The sequence below is a fragment of the Petromyzon marinus genome, unplaced genomic scaffold (assembly GCF_048934315.1).
Source record: "Petromyzon marinus isolate PM22_M1 ecotype Great Lakes invasive population unplaced genomic scaffold, UKy_Petmar_22M1.pri1.0 PM_G_Scaffold_14, whole genome shotgun sequence".
Taxonomy (NCBI): Eukaryota; Metazoa; Chordata; class Hyperoartia; order Petromyzontiformes; family Petromyzontidae; genus Petromyzon; species Petromyzon marinus.
The window spans coordinates 2,086,929-2,108,414 of NW_027422695.1; the positions used below are offsets into that span (position 1 = coordinate 2,086,929).

A 21,486-nucleotide genomic window follows, 5' to 3' on the forward strand; every position below is an offset into this window, starting at 1 on the left:
CGTGCACCTGAAGGGTTTCTTTCCCGTGTGTGTTCTCTGGTGGTTCTGAAAAACTGATGGCCATGCAAATGCCTTGTTACACACAGTACATTTAAAGGGTTTCTCTCCTGTGTGAGTTCTCTGGTGCCGTGTCAAATTTCCAGTCCGATCCGTGCTGTATGCACGCTGGTCGCATTGTTGACTTGTCGTACCGAGCTGCGCTGAGTGCCTTTGCTCCATCAGACCAATTCTGCAGAGGAAGCGTCAGCTGCAGACAGAAAAAAAAGAATATCCACAACATCTACACGTCAGGCACAGAGGAATGCACACGAGACTTACACGTCTATACTTATTAATATATTCATGATGTAATGAAAAGTTTCCCAAATTCATCAGATTTGATGAACGTGCAAACGCCTTCCCACACAGAGTGCACCTGAAGGGTTTCTCTCCACGGGCTGCTATGGCACACAGTGAGAGGGAAAATGTCATTAATCTGCCTGGAAGCCTTCATATCTTTAAGATGAATGTTAACCCAAAACTCTAAGCACACAATTTTGGCTGACTACAAAAGGAATATTTACGAAAGCTAAATTCGGCTGACATAGCAAAGGGTGTTGAAAACAATACTATTGCTGTTATGCAGAAATGAATTAATTAATGTTCAATCGCAACTTAGAGGTGTAAATCCAGGCTATGTCCTTGAACGCTGGGATGAACAGATCCGACTTCAGCTGCATGTGTGTGCTGTGTTCACCTCTTGTTTCCATTCGTATAAAGAGTTCCAGAGGAAAACAAAAATAAACTATTGTTTTGATATAACCTCCATGTTTAACAGAGTTAATAGACTTTACTGCAAACACAAACTTGACACTATCACACACTGCCATGAGTAAACAGGTGGTGGTGGTGTGACCAGAACCATGCCTGGCCACCTTCATCTGCTCAGCATTAATTCTTCCTCACTCCACCAAGTAATGAATCGAGGATCAATCAACATAGCCGAGGCTATCCGTGTCTCTGTCTCTCTCTCCCCGTGGTGAAGGTGTTCCCCTCCACACATTCAGAGTCAACAGCGGCACGCGCTTAGCGTCTTTGACCGATAGCTACATTGATACACGTATTGTTGGTTATTTCAGTAAAGTCACGTAGATAGAAAATAAAAATAACAGATTAAATTCAATAAGATAAAGACCACTTGTGTTGCGATCGAAACGTCGTGGGTTTATTGTTTTATTTTTTCATGTATTTTTATTATTTTATTTTCTATCTACGTGACTTTACCGAAAGAACCAAGAATATTCATTCCTGCAGTCACCAAAGTTTTAAGTCAAAACATTCACACACGTTGACAAAGCCTCACCTTGTGGTGTTGTGGGCAGGTCGCTTCTGATAACAAGAGCGGTATAGCAGCTCAAGCGGGCTTGGCCTGCTAACAAAAGAACGAAAATAAAAACTGCGTGAATATTTACAATAAAACAAAGTTACAAAGTGGCGAGCCGGGTGAAGACAAATTAAACTTAAGCGAGATAATTAAAGTGAATGCAATCAGGTGAGGGCAGGAGGCAAGGCCCCGCGTGGCTAGGCCCCGCGCTGTAAAGTTCCAACCTGGACATCGATTCCCATGCTCGCTGCTACTCAACTGACATCTCTACGAGAGAGAGCGAGGCTCTACCTTGGTAAACAACAACTACCACCACCACCATGAGAATTTCTCACCTCGGATTTCAGTGCAAGCGCGGATCGGCAGCCTCCTCTTACTTCGCGACGTCACGCGGGTAAACAGGTAACATGACGTCACTTCCAGGGTAAGAGACACGCCCTTCCCACGAGCGGCTCTGTAACAGAATTAATTATGTTAATGAGCCTAGCCCATATGTCGAGGGATGGGGCGTGGCTGCTGAACGCCTCGCAATCAACTCTCGACGGCTTCAACGGCTACATTATGTTAATGAACCGCCAGTCACTGGGCGAAGCTTTGCCCAAATAAGGATTGCCACTGGATTAATATCGGCAGTGACCCAAGCGGAGGTGACGTCACGCTCAAGAGCGCCGTGGACGGGGTTGGGGGAGTGTGAATACCTTGGTGACATGACGTCACTAGCGAGGTACACCTCCCGCTGGCACTTCATGCCGATGAGGTCATGGGGATGGAGTTTAAGTTGATTTAGATTCATTTTCCATTGCCCCCTCCCTTGAGTGCGTGAACTCAGCAACAACAACGTGGACATTATTGTGTATACGTACACACTGTGTACACTTTGAGGCCACGTGAAGCGTCAAAGGCTCGCTGGAAGGAGGAAGTCGCGTGATAGACTCAGCAGTTGCGATGGGTTAACCGACGGATGGCTATCGATTAGAAATCACATATCCCCGAGTCTCACCTGTGAGTGGCACCACCTGACGCTGTTGTGGATCCCCACGTGGCTCGGAGCCTCAAAAGCTCCGTGACTTCCGGGTGGTGATACAAAGACAAAGGTCCCCCGTGTAGCCTTAACAGACTGTTGGGGCAAGTGCTGTTAGCAAGTAGCAGCACCACCTATGAAGGCCGGAACGGTACACGAGGGGGTGGGTGGCCAGCACCGCGCCCGACCGCCTTTGTCTCCCCAGTAATGATGTTTGCACATCACACCGGGTACTCTCTTGAGGCTGAGTCGACCTAGGGGAGGCCCAGAACCGGTTCAAATAATCGTCACTGGGTGTTGGCTGTGAGCGGGAATCAAACTCGGGTCGTTATGTTGGTAGAGCAGCGCACTAACCACACACACACACAGACATACACACACAGACACACACACAGACACACACACACAGACACACACAGACATACACACAGACACACACACAGACACACAGACACACACACACATACAAACACACACACATGCATACACACAGACACACACTCATACATACACACAAACACACACAGACACACATACACACACACAGACACACACAGACACACACACATACTTACACACAGACACACACACAAACACAGACACACACAGACACAGACACACACACACATACAAACACACACATACATACACACAGACACACACTCATACATACACACAGACACACACAGACACACATACACACACACAGACACACACAGACACACACACATACATACACACATACACACAGACACATACATACACACACATACACACAGACACACACACAGACACACATACACACACACATACATACACACAGACACACACACATACATACACACAGACACACACACACAGACACACACAGACACACACACATACGCACAGACACACACACATACACACACATACACACAGACACACACAGACACACACACATACACACATACACACAGACACATACGTACACACAGACACACACAGAGACACACACACACAGACACACACACACAGACACACATACACACACACATACACACAACAACAACAACCGCCATTCGCCACTAAGTGGCGGTGACGTCACCACGACGCTTGTGCCAGGCTATGTGCACCCTGAGGCCACATGAAGTGTCGACCGCCCGCTGGCAGGTCACGGGGCAGACCCAGGTGCCACGGGTCGACTGACTGAGATGACTGGCTGATGCACTACCTGTGCCCCCTACTGTGCCAATCTGCTGTGCTTTAGCCACCCGGCGCTCCGCTCGTTGTTCTGAGCGTCGCTCCTCCGCCCTCCGTTGTTGTTGGAGGGCGACTGCCTCCAACTGCCCAGTAGCATCCTTCACGAGCCTCCTCCACAGAGGCCGATCTTGACACCGCTGGTACCAGTCATCGGCAAGTCCACTCAGCTCCACGTCCTCCTGTACCACATCACTCCATCTCTTCTCTAGCCCGTGCCGCGCCCACTTAGCCCCCTCAATCCGGCCAAACAAAAGCTGTTTCGGCATGCGGTGGCTGGGCATGCGGGGTACATGACCCAGCCATCGCAGCCTTGCCTGCCGGAGGAGCTCACCGATGGGAACCTGCCCAGATCTTTCAAGGATTTGTGAGCTCCTCACACAATCCAGTCTGGTTAAACCCAGGATGGATCGTAGGCAGGCCAGCCTAAATGTTTCTAACCGGCGAAGATGTTCCATTAGGGGGGTCCACGTTTCGCAAGCGTAGAGAAGGGAGGGAATGACCGTGGCCGAGAAGACCTGAAGCTTAGTGCGGAGCGACAGACCAGGTAGCTTCCACACAGCGTTACGCAACCAATGAAAAGATATTGCCGCTCGACTGATTCGGAGTGAGACCTCTGCTGTTAAACTGGAGCCAGTCATAAGCACACTGCCCAGGTATGGGAAACTCTCCACTCTCTCCACAACTGCCCCATCACCGATTGGGAGTTGTGGGGGTGGAGTGTCCGATGGTACAAAATACCCAGGCAGGTGCTTAGTTTTGGTGGGGCTGATGGTAAGGCCCCACCTCTTAGTGGCACGCTCCAGTCTCAGCAGCAGCGTCTCCAACTCCTCCTCTGACTGAGCAGCTATTACCAAATCATCAGCATACATAACGTGGTTGAGCAATAGGGAGCCATCCCTTGACCGCACCCGGGCATCGATTAGCCTCCCATTATATCTTTACCATATGGAGATTCCCCCGGTACAGCTATTGAAGGCTTCACGAACTACGTGGTCAAAATAGATGTTAAATAATGTGGGAGCCAGAGGACATCCCTGTCGCACCCCAAGGTGTACAGGGAATGGCTCTGACTCCCGGCCACGTAGTTTTACCCGAGCCCGCTCACCATCATGAAGGTCCTTAATGATCGTGAGCAGAGGGTCAGGTACTCCAAAAGCACGAAGAACGACCCAGAGCCCAGGCCTACTGATGGTATCATAGGCCTTGACCAGGTCAATAAAGCAGAGATGTAGGTCTTGTTGGAATTCCCTACACCTCTGCTGTAGCAGACGGACAGAAAATATGGCATCTGTGCAGGACCGCCCTTTCCTGAAACCGCTTTGGGGCTCCACAAGCCTCTCCTCAGCGTGCCTGGCAAGGCGATGCTGAATAATCCTTGCCAGGACCTTTCCCGGCACACTGAGGAGTGAGATGCCCCTGTAGTTGTTACAGTCTGTGCGGTCCCCCTTCTTAAAATGGGGACCACCAGGGCATCCTTCCAATCCTGCGGAACCCATGCAGTGGTCCAGACTGTTGTTATGATGTCATATAGGGCAGTCTGTGCACAAACGCCACCCTCCCTCAGCATTTCGTTTGGGAGATCATCTCTGCCTTTCGTGGTCTCAGACTCCGGATCGCCTTCAATAATTCCTCAGCAGATTGCACCTCAGCCAGCCACTCACAGGGGGTGACTTCTTCCAATATTTGAGGCACCGCAGCCTCAGCAGGGTCATCCTCACTTTGTGCCACGATGTTTTCCTGGCTGAGGGATTTTCCCTCCCCCAGGACCTCACAGAAATGCTCAGCAAATCTGCGAACCTGTTCCTGGGGGTCCGAGATTGGATCACCGTTTTTTCCCCTAATGATGGTAATAGGTGTGGCGCTGCAGGTTACTTTTTTGATGGAGTTAAATAGAGATTTGTGATCACGGGCCACTGAGGCAGACTCCATCTCCTCAGCAACCCATGACCACCACCCATCCTTGCAGCGCCTCACGGCTCTCCGAACCTCTGAGCGAAGGCTGCGGTAAGCCTCCTCATTCTCTGACGTGGGATTCTGTAGCCGATGACAGTGGGCCTGTCGCTTTTTCTCAACCATCCTGAACACCTCCTCTGTCAGCCAGGGTCTCTGGGGAGGTCTGGACCGCGTACCCAAAGCAGCCATTGCAGCTGCATGAGTCACAGTCCTAAACCTCGCCCATTTACCCTCGACATCAGGAGGAGTCGGGGACGATGCCAATCCCAGCCGCAAGCGATGATGAAATTCTCGCTTGCAACTTTCATCAGATAACTGAGACCAGGCCACTTTATGTTGGAATGGTGTCCTGGGTGTACACCCACCACCGGAGTGGAAGAATGGCAGGCGCATCTTACAGATGACTAGTCGATGGTCAGAGGGCAGATCAGCTCCACGGTAGGTCCTGGTGTCAAGGACATGGGCTCGCATTCGCTGGTCCGTCACTATGTAGTCCAGCAGATGTTCTTGCTTGGACCCGGCATGCATCCATGATGTTGTGTGGATGCGCCGATGCCGGAACAGCGTGTTGGTAATTACAAGCCCATGGGCTGCACAAAAATCTAGCAGCCTCCTACCGTTGTTATTGAGCTGATCTGGCCCATGCCCTCCAATCACTCCAGACCAGGTGCCAGTATCATGACCAACTCGGGCATTGAAGTCACCCAACATGATGACTCTATCCCGAGGGGCCACTTTAGCCAGCACCTGTGACAGGAGGTCATAGAAGGCATCTGACTCATCGGCTTTGCCTGCATCCCTCCACGGATGTTCATCTTCGGTGGGGGCATAAGTAACCACGACCACCATTCCTCGCCTCCGGTTGATGGGAAGGCGAGCCCAAAGTAGCCTGGGGTTTACAGCTTCCCACACCTCACCGCCACGCTCCCACGCCCCCTTCATTCTTTTGTTCAAAAGAAGACCCACACCCTGTTGTTTGGCAGTCTGCTGCCCCGAGTAGAGGACTGTCCACCCCTCATGGTGGCAGGAGCCAGAGCCGGTCCACCGGACCTCCTGAATGCCGCATAGATCCAGGCGGTACCGGTCCAGCTCCCGACAGAGGAGTGGCAGCCTCTCCTCTGCAGTGAGCGTTCGAACATTCCACGTGGCCACCCGTAGTGGCTTTTCGTTGTTTCTGGAGTAGCCCCGAGGGTAGGTATTCAATCTCCTGGCTCCGCCAATTGGGGTTTGGCCAGGAGACGTCATAGACGCCTGTCCCCCCGGGGCCTCCGGCACAAGCTTATTAGTTACATATTTCAGTTTAATTCGTGGTTTCGTGGTAATTAATTGAAGGTGGAGGGGTTACCAGCCCCTCGCACCCGTCCAGAGCCCCCGTTTAGCCCCTGTGGTGGACACATATGCCATGAGGGGAGGAGCCAATCAAAATTGGATCTCCCCCCACAGCACTGTCCACGACAGAGTTGCCCGTCCGGCACCGCGAGGAGGTAGGGGGTTGTTTTGCCGGATACATACACACACACGTACACACACGCGTCACTATCTGGCCAAATTCCGTGTCGTTAAGATCCCTCCACCAGCCGACAAAAGGAATGAAGTGGCCTCGCTCACGATGACGTTTGGTGTCGTCTTCACCGCACCCCGCACAGGGAGAGAGCGGGGAGAGACGCGTGGAGGTGGTGGAGGTGGTGGAGGTGGTGCAGCTGGAAGAGAGAGACGAGGAGGAGGTGGAGAAGGAGGTGGAGGAGATGGAGGAGGAGGTTGAGAAGGAGGTGGAGGAGGAGGTAGAGGAGGCGGAGGAGGAGGAGGAGAGAGACGAGGAGGAGGTGGAGAAGGAGGTGGAGGAGGAGGGGGAGGAGGAGAGAGACGAGGAGGAGGTGAAGGAGGTGGAGAAGGAGGTGGAGGTGGTGGAGCTGGAGGAGAGAGATGAGGAGAAGGTGGAGAAGGAGGTGGAGGAGGAGGAGGAGGAGGAGGAGGAGGTGGAGGAGGAGGAGGAGCAGGAGGTGGTGGTGAGGTTCCAGCAGCCAGGCCAAGGTACGAGTCGTCGTCGCTGGAGACGGACCTGGCTCATCCCCAAGGTGTCCGTGCCCGAGAATGACCGCGGGCCCTTCCCCAAGCTGCTGGTGCAGGTGCGCTGCATGACGGACGTGGCGCGTTCTCATTCTTATTGTCGTATAACCTCATCCTAGCCCTAACCTACCCCTAACATAACCCTCAACTAGCCCTAACCTAACCATTAACTAACTCTAAACTAGCCCTCAACTAACCCTAAACTAACCCTAACATGACCCTCAACTAACCCTAACCTAACCATTAACTAACTCTAAACTAGCCCTCAACTAACCCTAAACTAACCCTAAACTAACCCTAACATAACCCTCAACTAACCCTAACCTCACCATTAACTAACTCTAACCTAACCCAACCCTAAACTAACCCTCAACTAACCCTAACCTAACCATGAACTAACTCTAAACTTTCCGTAACCTAACCCTAAACTAACCCTTAACTAGCCCTAAACTAACCCTAGCCTAGGGTTAGGACGCGTGGAGAAGGTGGAGGTGGTGGAGCTGTACCAGAGAGACGAGGAGGTAGAGGAGGAGGAGGGGGAGGAGGAGGAATCTGTAGAGCCGGGAAGCTCTTTTCTGCCACGCTCAGTAGGGGGCATGGTGGGGGGTGACAGAAACGCTTCTGGCGGTGGCGCAGAGTCCAGGGAAAGGTCAACGAATCGACGAGACGCGGACAGCCGAGACATCCGCACGCCGCCGTGGGAGGTCTGTGGGGCAGTGTCGAGAGTCGAGGGTGAGGTGAGCGTGAGAGCGCTGAAAGAAGTCCAGCGTAGGAGCGGCCGTCACAGCATCATCGCCGCCCCACGTTCGTCACGGCACCCCAACAGGTGAAGTCCAACACCACCGGGGTGGACATCCGCTATGCCTTGCTGGGGGACGGCGCCGACCAGCATCCCGTGGGGTTGTTCGTCATGGACACCGTGACGGGGAGAGTCTCAGTCACCAGGAGCCTGGACCGGGAGGTGATCGCTCAGTATCGGGTACGGACCACTCACGCTACACTACACTATACACTACTACACCATACACTATACACTACACTACTACACTACACCATACACTACACTACTACACTACACTACTTCACTACACTATACACTACACTATACACTACACCATACACTACATTATACACTACACTATACACTACACTATACACTACACTATACACTACACTATACACTACACCTATACACTACTACACTATACACTACTACACTATACACTACTACACTATACACTACTACACTATACACTACTACACTATACACTACTACACTATACACTACTACACTATACACTACTACACTATACACTACTACACTATACACTACTACACTATACACTACTACACTATACACTACTACACTATACACTACTACACTATACACTACTACACTATACACTACTACACTATACACTACTACACTATACACTACTACACTATACACTACTACACTATACACTACTATACACTACTACACAATACACTACTACACTACACTATACACTACACTATACACTACTACACTGTACACTACACTATACACTACACTATACACTACTACACTACTATACTACACTATACACTACACTATACACTACACTATACACTACACTACTACACTACACTATACACTACACTATACACTATACACTAGACACTACTACACTATACACTACTACACTATACACTACTACACAATACACTACTACACTATACACTACTACACTATACACTACTACACTATACACTACTACACTATACACTACTACACTATACACTACTACACTATACACTACTATACACTACTACACAATACACTACTACACTACACTATACACTACACTATACACTACTACACTGTACACTACACTATACACTACACTATACACTACTACACTACTATACTACACTATACACTACACTATACACTACACTATACACTACACTACTACACTACACTATACACTACACTATACACTACACTATACACTACTACACTATACACTACACTACACTATACACTACTACATTACTATACTACACTATACACTATACACTACACACTACTACACTATACACTACTACACTATACACTACTACACTATACACTACTACACTATACACTACTACACTATACACTACTACACTATACACTACTACACTGTACACTACTACACCATACACTACTACACTATATACACTACTACACTATATACACTACTACACTATATACACTACTACACTATATACACTACACTATACACTACACTATACACTACACTACTATACACTACTACACTATACACTACTACACTATACACTACTATACTATACACTACTACACTACACTATACACTACTACACTATACACTACACTATACACTAATACACTACACTATACACTACACTATACACTACTATACTACACTATACTACACTATACACTACACTATACACTACACTATACACTACACTATACACTACACTATACACTACACTACACTATACACTACTACACTACTATACTACACTATACACTATACACTACACACTACCACACTATACACTACTACACTATACACTACTACACTATACACTACTACACTATACACTACTACACTATACACTACTACACTATACACTACTACACTATACACTACTACACTATACACTACTACACTATACACACTACTACACTATATACACTACTACACTATATACACTACACTATACACTACACTATACACTACACTACTATACACTACTACACTATACACTACTACACTATACACTACTATACTATACACTACTACACTACACTATACTACACTATACACTACACTATACACTACTACACTATACACTACTACATTATACACTACTACACTATACACTACTACACTATACACTACTACACTATATACACTACTACACTATATACACTACTACACTATATACACTACACTATACACTACACTACTATACACTACTACACTATACACTACTACACTATACACTACTATACTATACACTACTACACTACACTATACTACACTATACACTACACTATACACTACACTATACACTACTACACTATACACTACACTATACACTACTACACTACTATATTACACTATACACTATACACTACACACTACTACACTATACACTACTACACTATACACTACTACACTATACACTACTACACTATACACTACTACACTATACACTACTACACTATACACTACTACACTATACACTACTACACTATACACTACTACACTATACACTACTACACTATATACACTACTACACTATATACACTACTACACTATATACACTACACTATACACTACACTACTATACACTACTACACTATACACTACTACACTATACACTACTATACTATACACTACTACACTACACTATGCTACACTATACACTACTACACTATACACTACACTATACACTACTACACTATACACTACTACACTATACACTACTACACCACAGTGTTGTGACTGCAGCTCAAGTGCTACGCTGTGGACACGAGTGGGCGTCATCTGGAGAAGCCAGTGGACCTCGTCGTTGATGTCATTGACGTCAACGACAACCGTCCCACGTTCGCCAAGGAAGTCTTTCACAGCAGCGTCGTCGAAGGATCCCCGCAAGGTGCGCTGACGATGATGACGATGATGACGATGATGATGATGATGATGACGATGATGGTGATGATGATGATGATGACGATGATGACGATGATGGTGTTGATGATGATGACGATGATGGTGATGATGACGATGATGGTGATGATGATGATGACGATGATGACGATGATGACGACGATCATGACGATGACGATGATGACGATGACGACGATGATGATGACGATGATGATGATGACGATGGCGACAATGATGATGATGACGATGATGATGACGATGACGATGATGACGATGATAACGATGACGATGATGACGATGATGACGATGATGATGACGATGGCGACGATGATGATGATGACGATGATGATGACGACAACGATGGCGAGGATGATGACGATGATGTCGCCATGGCAACCACTCACTCACTCACTCATGCACTCACTCACACACTCACTCACTCATACACTCACTCATACACTCACTAACTCATACACTCACTCATACACTCACTCATACACTCACTAACTCATACACTCACACACTCACTCATACACTCACTCACACACACTCACTCATACATACACTCACTCACACACAATCACAGGTACACACAGACACACACACTCACTCACACAACAACTGCCATTCGCCACTAAGTGGCGGTGACGTCACCACGACGCTTGTGCCAGGCCATATGCACCTTAAGGCCATGTGAAGTGTCCAACGCCCGCTGGCAGGAGGTCATGGGGCAGACCTAGATGTCACAGGTCGACTGACTGAGATGACTGGCTGATGCACCACCTGTGCCCCCTACTGTGCCAACCTGCTGTGCTTTAGCCACCCGGCGCTCTGCTCGTTGTTGTGAGTGTCGCTCCTCCGCCCTCCGAGCCTCCTCCACAGAGGCCGATCTTGAGACCGCTGGTACCAGTCATTGGCAAGTCCACTCAGCTCCACGTCCTCCTGTACCACATCACTCCATCTCTTTTCTAGCCCGTGCCGCGCCCGCTTAGCCCCCTCAATCCGGCCGAACAAAAGCTGTTTCGGCATGCGGTGGCTGGGCATGCGGGCTACATGACCCAGCCATCGCAGCCTTGCCCGCCGGAGGAGCTCACCGATGAGACCTTGCCCAGATCTTTCAAGGATTTGTGAGCTCCTTACACAATCCAGTCTGGTTAAACCCAGGATGGATCGTAGGCAGGCCAGCCTAAATGTTTCTAACCGGCGAAGATGTTCCATTAGGGGGGTCCACGTTTCGCAAGCGTAGAGAAGGGAGGGAATGACCGTGGCCGAGAAGACCTGAAGCTTAGTGCGGAGCGACAGACCAGGTAGCTTCCACACAGCGTTACGCAACCGATGAAAAGATATTGCCGCTCGACTGATTCGGAGTGAGACCTCTGCTGTTAAACTGGAGCCAGTCATAAGCACACTGCCCAGGTATGGGAAACTCTCCACTCTCTCCACAACTGCCCCATCACCGATTGGGAGTTGTGGGGGTGGAGTGTCCGATGGTACAAAATACCCAGGCAGGTGCTTAGTTTTGGTGGGGCTGATGGTAATGCCCCACCTCTTAGTGACACACTCCATTCTCAGCAGCAGCGTCTCCAACTCCTCCTCTGAATGAGCAGCTATTACCAAATCATCAGCATACATAACGTGGTTGAGCATTCGGGAGCCATCCCTTGACCGCACCCGGGCATCGATCAGCCTCCCATTATATCTGTACCATATGGAGATTCCCCCGGTACAGCTATTGAAGGCTTCACGAACTACGTGGTCAAAATAGATGTTAAATAATGTGGGAGCCAGAGGACATCCCTGTCGCACCCCAAGGTGTACAGGGAATGGCTCTGACTCCCGGCCACGTAGTTTTACCCGGGCCCGCTCACCATCATGAAGGTCCTTAATGATCGTGAGCAGAGGGTCAGGTACTCCAAAAGCACGAAGAACGACCCAGAGCCCAGGCCTACTGATGGTATCATAGGCCTTGACCAGGTCAATAAAGCAGAGATGTAGGTCTTGTTGGAATTTCCTACACCTCTGCTGTAGCAGACGGACAGAAAATATGGCATCTGTGCAGGACCGCCCTTTCCTGAAGCCGCATTGGGGCTCCGCAAGCCTCTAGTGCCTGGCAAGGTGATGCTGAATAATCCTTGCCAGGACCTTTCCCGGCATACTGAGGAGTGAGATGCCCCTGTAGTTGTTACAGTCTGTGCGGTCCCCCTTCTTAAAGAGAGGGACCACCAGGGCATCCTTCCAATCCTGCGGAACCCGTCCAGTGGTCCAGACCGTTGTTATGATGTCATATAGGGCAGTCTGTGCACAAACGCCGCCCTCCCTCAGCATTTCACTTGGGAGATCATCTCTGCCTGCCGCCTTTACTGGTCTCAGACTTCGGATCGCCCTCAGTACTTCCTCAACAGATGGCACCTCAGCCAGCCACTCACAGGGGGTGACTTCTTCCAATATTTGAGGCACCGCAGCCTCAGCAGGGTCATCCTCACTTTGTGCCACGATGTTTTCCTGGCTGAGGGATTTTCCCTCCCCCAGGACGTCACAGAAATGCTCAGCAAATCTGCAAACCTGTTCCTGGGGGTCGGAGATTGGATCACCGTTTTTTCCCCTAATGATGGTAATAGGTGTGGCGCTGCAGGTTACTGTTTTGATGGAGTTTAATAGAGATTTGTGATCACGGGCCACTGAAGCAGACTCCATCTCCTCAGCAACCCGCGACCACCACCCATCCTTGCAGCGCCTCACGGCTCTCCGAACCTCCGAGCGAAGGCTGCGGTAAGCCTCCTCATTCTCTGACGTGGGATTCTGTAGCCGATGACAGTGGGCCTGTCGCTTTTTCTCAACCATCCTGAACACCTCCTCTGTCAGCCAGGATCTCTGGGGAGGTCTGGACCGCGTACCCAAAGCAGCCATTGCAGCTGCATGAGTCACAGTCCTAAACCTCGCCCATTTACCCTCGACATCAGGAGGAGTCGGGAACGATGCCAATCCCAGCCGCAAGCGATGATGAAATTCTCGCTTGCAACTTTCATCAGATAACTGAGACCAGGCCACTTTAGGTCGTAATGGGGTCCTGGGTGTACACCCACCTCCGGAGTGGTAGAATGGCAGGCGCATCTTACAGATGACTAGTCGATGGTCAGAGGGCAGATCAGCTCCACGGTAGGTCCTGGTGTCAAGGACATGGGCTCGCATCCGCTCGTCCGTCACTATGTAGTCCAGCAGCTGTTCTTGCTTGGACCCGGCATGCATCCATGATGTTGTGTGGATGCGCCGATGCCGGAACAGCGTGTTGGTAATTACAAGCCCATGGGCTGCACAAAAATCTAGCAGCCTCCTACCGTTGTTATTGAGCTGATCTGGCCCATGCCCTCCAATCACTCCAGACCAGGTGCCAGTATCATGACCAACTCGGGCATTGAAGTCACCAGACATGATGACTCTATCCCGAGGGGCCACTTTAGCCAGCACCTGTGACAGGAGTTCATAGAAGGCATCTGACTCATCGGCTTTGCCTGCATCCCTCCACGGATGTTCATCTTCGGTGGGGGCATAAGTAACCACAACCACCATTCCTCGCCTCCGGTTGATGGGAAGGCGAGCCCAAAGTAGCCTGGGGCTTACAGCTTCCCACACCTCACCGCCACGCTCCCACGCCCCCTTCATTCTTTTGTTCAAAAGAATAGCCACACCCTGTTGTTTGGCAGTCTGGTGCCCCGAGTAGAGGACTGTCCAACCCTCATGGTGGCAGGAGCCAGAACCGGTCCACCGGACCTCCTGAATGCCACATAGATCCAGGCGGTACCGGCCCAGCTCCCGACAGAGGAGTGGCAGCCTCTCCTCCGCAGTGAGCGTTCGAACATTCCACGTGGCCACCCGTAGTGGTTTTTCGTTGTTTCTGGAGGAGCCCCGAGGGTAGATATTCAATCTCCTGGTTCCGCCAATTGGGGTTTGGCCAGGAGACGTCATAGACGCCTGGCCCCCCGGGGCCTCCGGCACAAGCTTATTAGTTATATATTTCAGTTGTAGTTTAGTGGTAATTCATTGAAGGTGGAGGGGTTACCAGCCCCTCGCACCCATCCAGAGCCCACGTTTAGCCCCTGTGGTGGACTCAGACGCCATGAGGGGAGGAGCCAATCGAAATTGGACCTCCCCCCACAGCAATGTCCACGACAGAGTTGCCCATCCGGCACATACACACATACACACTCACACACACACATACACACTCACACATACACACTCACACATACACACTCACACACTCACACACTCATTCACACATACACACTCACACATACACACTCAAACACTCACACATACACACTCACACATACACACTTACACACTCACTCACACTCACTCACACACTCACATACACTCACACATACACACAGATACACACACTCACACATACACACTCACTCACATACACACACATACACTCACACTCACACACTCACTCACACACATACACACTCACACATACACACTCAAACACTCACACACACACATACACACTCACACATACACACTTACACACTCACTCACACTCACACACTGACATACACTCACACATACACACACTCACACATACACACAAAGATCCCCCAAATAGCCTGTAACAGACTGCAGGGGCAAGTGCTGTTAGCGAGCACCTATGAAGGCCGGAACGGTACACGAGGGAGTGGGTGGCCAGCACCACGCCCGACCGCCTTTGTCTCCCTAGTGACGATGTTTACACACCGCACCAGGTACTCATTTGAGGCTGAGTCGACCTAGGGGAGGCCCGGGACCGGTTCAGATAATCGTCACTGGTGTTGGCCGTGAGCGGGAATCGAACCCGGGTCGCCAGTTTCATAGCGCAGCGCGCTAATCGCTACACTACCGCTCCCCACATACACACAGATACACACACTCACACATACACACACACTCATACACTCACACTCACACACTCACTCACACACTCACACACACATACAGACACACACAGACACACACACATACACACAGATACACTCACAAACACTCACTCCTTCCCCTCCCTCTCCCTCCGGCCGTGTCAGGCACTTTCGTGATGAGGGTGGTGGCGAGTGACATGGATGACCCCTTGACGCTCAACGGAGCGATTCGCTACCATATAGTGTTGCAGGTTCCAATGATGACTGCACACCGCGTGTTCACCATCGACAGATTCACAGGCATCATCACCAATACTGTCCGGCTGGACCGAGAGGTGGGTATCACGTCTGTGTGTGTCTGTGTGTGTGTATCTGTGTGTGTCTGTGTGTGTGTGTCTGTGTGTGTCTATGTCTATGTGTGTGTCTGTGTGTGTTTGTCTCTAGTGTGTGTTTGTCTGTGTGTGTGTGTGTCTGTGTGTGTGTGTGTCTGTGTGTGTCTGTGTCTATGTGTGTGTCTGTGTGTTTGTCTCTAGTGTGTATTTGTCTGTGTGAGGTGTGTGTCTGTGTGTGTCTGTGTGTGTGTGTGTGTCTGTGTGTGTGTCTATGTGTGTGTCTGTGTGTTTGTCTCTACTGTGTGTGTCTGTGTGTCTCTGTGAGGTGTGTGTCTGTGTGAGTCTGTGTCTATGTGTGTGTCTGTGTGTGTGTTTGTCTCTAGTGTGTGTTTGTCTGTGTGTGTGTGTGTCTGTGTGTGTGTGTCTGTGTGTGTCTGTGTCTATGTGTGTGTCTGTGTGTTTGTCTCTAGTGTGTATTTGTCTGTGTGAGGTGTGTGTCTGTGTGTGTCTGTGTGTGTGTCTGTGTGTGTGTCTATGTGTGTGTCTGTGTGTTTGTCTCTACTGTGTGTGTCTGTGTGTCTCTGTGAGGTGTGTGTCTGTGTGAGTCTGTGTCTATGTGTGTGTCTGTGTGTTTGTCTCTACTGTGTGTTTGTCTGTGTGTGCGTGTCTGTGTGTTTGTCTCTACTGTGTGTGTGTGTCTGTGTGTGTGTCTGTGTGTGTGTGTCTGTGTGTGTGTGTCTATTTAACTCCAAAAAAATAATCTGCAGCGCCACACGTATTACCATCATTAGGGGAAAAAACGGTGACCCAATCTCTGACCCCCAGGAACAGGTTTGCAGATTTGCTGAGCATTTCTGTGATGTCCTGGGGGAGGGAAAATCCCTCAGCCAGGAAAACATCGTGGCACAAAGTGAGGATGACCCTGCTGAGGCTGTGGTGCCTCAAATTTTGGAAGAAGTCACCCCCTGTGAGTGGCTGGCTGAGGTGCCATCTGTTGAGGAAGTACTGAAGGCGATCCGGAGTCTGAGACCAGGAAAGGCAGCGGGCAGAGATGATCTCCCAAGCGAAATGCTGAGGGAGAGCGGCGTTTGTGCACAGACTGCCCTATATGACATCATAACAACAGTCTGGACCACTGGACGGGTTCTCACTCCTCAGTGTGCCAGGAAAGGTCCTGGCAAGGATTATTCAACATCGCCTTGCCAGGCACGCTGAGGAGAGGCTTGCGGAGCCCCAATGCGGTTTCAGGAAAGGGCGGTCCTGCACAGATGCCATATTTTCTGTCCGTCTGCTACAGCAGAGTTGTAGGGATTCCAAAAAGACCTACATCTCTGTCAAGGTCTATGATACCATCAGTAGGCCTGGGCTCTGGGTTGTTCTTCGTGCTTTTGGAGTACCTGACCCTCTGCTCACGATCATTAAGGACCTTCATGATGGTGAGCGGGCCCGGGTAAAACTACGTGGCCGGCAGTCAGAGCCATTCCTTGTTAACCTTGGGGTGCGACAGGGATGTCCTCTAGCTCCCACATTATTTAACATATATTTTGACCACGTAGTTCGTGAAGCCTTCAATAGCTGTACCGGAGAAATCTCCATATGGTACAGATATAATGGGAGGCTGATCGACGCCCGGGTGCGGTCAAGGGATGGCTCCCGAATGCTCAACCACGTTATGTATGCTGATGATTTGGTAATAGCTGCTCATTCAGAGGAGGAGTTGGAGACGCTGCTGCTGAGACTGGAGCATGCCACTAAGCGGTGGGGCCTTACCATCAGCCCCACCAAAACTAAGCACCTGCCTGGGTATTTTGTACCATCGGACACTCCACCCCAACAACTCCCAATCGGTGATGGGGCAGTTGTGGAGAGAGTGGAGAGTTTCCCATACCTGGGCAGTGTGCTTATGACTGGCTCCAGTTTAACAGTAGAGGTCTCACTCCGAATAAGTTGAGCGGCAATATCTTTTCATCGGTTGCGTAACGTTGTGTGCAAGCTACCTGGTTTGTTGCTCCGCACTAAGCTTCAGGTCTTCTCGGCCACGGTCATTCCCCTCCTTCTCTACGCTTGCGAAACGTGGACACCCCTAATGGAACATCTTCGCCGGTTAGAAACATTTAGGCTGGCCTGCCTATGATCCATCCTGGGTTTAACCAGACTGGATTGTGTGAGGAGCTCACAAATCCTTGAAAGATCTGGGCAAAGTCCCATCGGTGAGCTCCTCCGGCGGGGAAGGCTGCGATGGCTGGGTCATGTAGCCCGCATGCCTAGCCACCGCATGCCGAAACAGCTTTTGTTCGGCCGGATCGAGGGGGCTAAGCTAGCGCGGCACGGGCTAGAGAAGAGATGGAGTGATGTGGTACAGGAGGACGTGGAGCTGAGTGGACTTGCCGATGACTGGTACCAGCGGTGTCAAGATCGGCCTCTGTGGAGGAGGCTCGTGAAGGACGCTACTGGACAGTTGGAGGTAGTCGCCCTCCAACAACAACGGAGGGCGGAGGAGCGACGCTCACAACAACGAGCGGAGCGCCGGGTGGCTAAAGCACAGCAGGTTGGCACAGTAGGGGGCACAGGTGGTGCATCAGCCAGTCATCTCAGTCAGTCGACCCGTGGCACCTGGGTCTGCCTCGTGACCTCCTGCCAGTGGGCGTTCGACACTTCACGTGGCCTCAGGGTGCACATAGCCTGGCACAAGCGTCGTGGTGACGTCACCGCCACTTAGTGGCGAATGGCGGTTGTTGTTGTGTGTGTGTTTGTCTCTACTGTGTGTGTCTCTGTGAGGTGTGTGTCTGTGTGTGTGTCTATGTGTGTGTCTGTGTGTTTGTCTCTACTGTGTGTGTGTCTGTGTGTGTATCTGTGTGTTTGTCTCTACTGTGTGTGTGTCTCTGTGAGGTGTTTGTGCGTGTCTGTGTGTGTGTGTCTGTATGAGTCTGTGTCTAGAACATCTGACTGTTGTTGTATCTGTAAAGCAAAACAAATACGGTACATTTTGTGCACTGATGCAGTTTTCTGCATCGTTTAATCTGGCTTCTGCCGCACATCACGGACACAACGTTCGTGTGACGATTGTCTGAACCGGTCCCGGGCCCCCCTAGGTCGACTCGGCCTCAAATGAGTACCTGGTGCGGTGTGTAAACATTGCTACTAGGGAGACAAAGGCGGTCGGGCGTGGTGCTGGCCACCCACCCCCTCGTGTACCGTTCCGGCCTTCATAGGTGCTCGCTAACAGCACTTGCCCCTACAGTCTGTTAAGGCTATATGGGGGATCTTTGTCTGTGTCTATGTGTGTGTCTGTGTGTTTGTGTCTATGTGTGTGTCTGTGTGTTTGTCTCTACTGTGTGTGTGTCTCTGTGTGAGGTGTGTGTCTGTGTGTGTCTGTGTGTGTGTGTCTGTGTGTGTGTGTCTGTGTGTGTGTCTGTGTGTGTGTCTGTGTGTTTGTCTCTACTGTGTGTGTCTGTGTGTGTCTGTGTGTGTGTGTGTCTGTGTGTTTGTCTCTACTGTGTGTGTGTCTCTGTGAGGTGTTTGTCTGTGTGTGTCTGTGTTTGTGTCTGTGTGTGTGTCTGTGTGTGTGTTTGTCTCTAGTGTGTGTGTCTCTGTGAGGTGTTTGTCTGTGTGTGTCTGTGTCTGTGTGTGTCTGTGTGTGTGTCTGTGTCTGTGTGTGTCTGTGTGTCTGTGTATATGTCTATGTGTGTGTCTGTGTGTGTGTTTGTGTGTGTGTGTTTGTCTCTAGTGTGTGTTTGTCTGTGTAAGGTGTGTGTCTGTGTGTGTCTGTGTGTTTGTCTCTACTGTGTGTTTGTCTGTGTAAGGTGTGTGTCTGTGTGTGTCTGTGCGTGTGTCTGTGTGTGTGTCTGTGTGTGTGTCTGTGTGTGTGTCTGTGTGTGTGTGTCTCTGTCTCTCTGTGCACGCCATGTATAGCGGTTACCGCTCTGCGCTACAAACCCACTCCGTGCGTGTGCCGGGGGGTGACGGTGTGGGAGTGTCCGCTCTGTGTAGAGAGTGGCGCACTTTTCGCTGGTGGTGATGGCTTCGGACATGGAGGGAGACGCCAACATCGGACTCTCGACCACGGCCACCGCCATCGTCACCATCACCGACATCAATGACATCACCCCCGAGTTCACGAGAAGAACCGTATGGCACGCCGGCACCACCACCGCCACCACCACACACCACCCACACTCACACCGTCACCACCACCCAACCTCAACACTGCACCATAGACTCAACACTGCACCATAGACTCAACACTGCACCATAGACTCAACACTGCACCATAGACCAAACACTGTACCATAGACTCAACACTGCACCATAGACTCAACACTGCACCATAGACTCAACACTGCACCATAGACTCAACACTGCCCTTAGACTCAACACTGCACGATAGACTCAACACTGCACCATAGACTCAACACTGCCCATAGACTCAACACTGCACCATAGACTCAGCACTGCACCATAGACTCAACACTGCACCATAGACTCAACACTGCACCATAGACTCAACACTGCACCATAGACTCAACACTGCACCATAGACTCAACACTGCCCATAGACTCAACACTGCACCATAGACTCAACACCGCACCATAGACTCAACACTGCACCATAGACTCAACACTGCACCATAGACTCAACACTGCACCATAGACTCAACACTGCTCCATAGACTCAACACTGCACCATAGACTCAGCACTGCTCCATAGACTAAACACTGTACCATAGACTCAACACTGCACCATAGACTCAACACTGCCCTTAGACTCAACACTGCACTCTAGACTCAACACTGCACCATAGACTCAACACTGCACCATAGACTCAACATTGCACCATAGACTCAACACTGCCCATAGACTCAACACTGCCCTTAGACTCAACACTGCCCCATAGACTCAACACTGCACCATAGACTCAAC

The 21,486-nt window shown here is 50.1% G+C and overlaps 1 protein-coding gene across 1 annotated transcript; it reads left to right on the top strand.

Annotated features, from left to right (window-relative positions):
* The first annotated feature begins 7,619 nt into the window (after window positions 1-7,619).
* Window positions 7,620-20,815, top strand: LOC142910198 (cadherin-4-like). Its single transcript, XM_076059885.1, has 5 exons — window positions 7,620-7,705; window positions 8,473-8,625; window positions 11,180-11,324; window positions 16,399-16,568; window positions 20,556-20,815. The coding sequence occupies exons 2-5, from the start codon at window positions 8,557-8,559 to the stop codon at window positions 20,799-20,801; spliced, it is 630 nt and encodes a 209-aa protein (XP_075916000.1). The 5' UTR covers window positions 7,620-7,705; window positions 8,473-8,556; the 3' UTR covers window positions 20,802-20,815.
* Window positions 20,816-21,486: the final 671 nt, after the last annotated feature.

Bases quoted from the DNA above. Each gene is read 5' to 3' on its own strand.
- LOC142910198 (XM_076059885.1), top strand. From the start codon at position 8,557: ATGGACACCGTGACGGGGAGAGTCTCAGTCACCAGGAGCCTGGACCGG. The intron at 11,325-16,398 runs GTGCGCTGACGA...CGGCCGTGTCAG, and splicing joins CGTCGAAGGATCCCCGCAAG to GCACTTTCGTGATGAGGGTG. The intron at 16,569-20,555 runs GTGGGTATCACG...CGCTCTGTGTAG, and splicing joins CTGTCCGGCTGGACCGAGAG to AGAGTGGCGCACTTTTCGCT.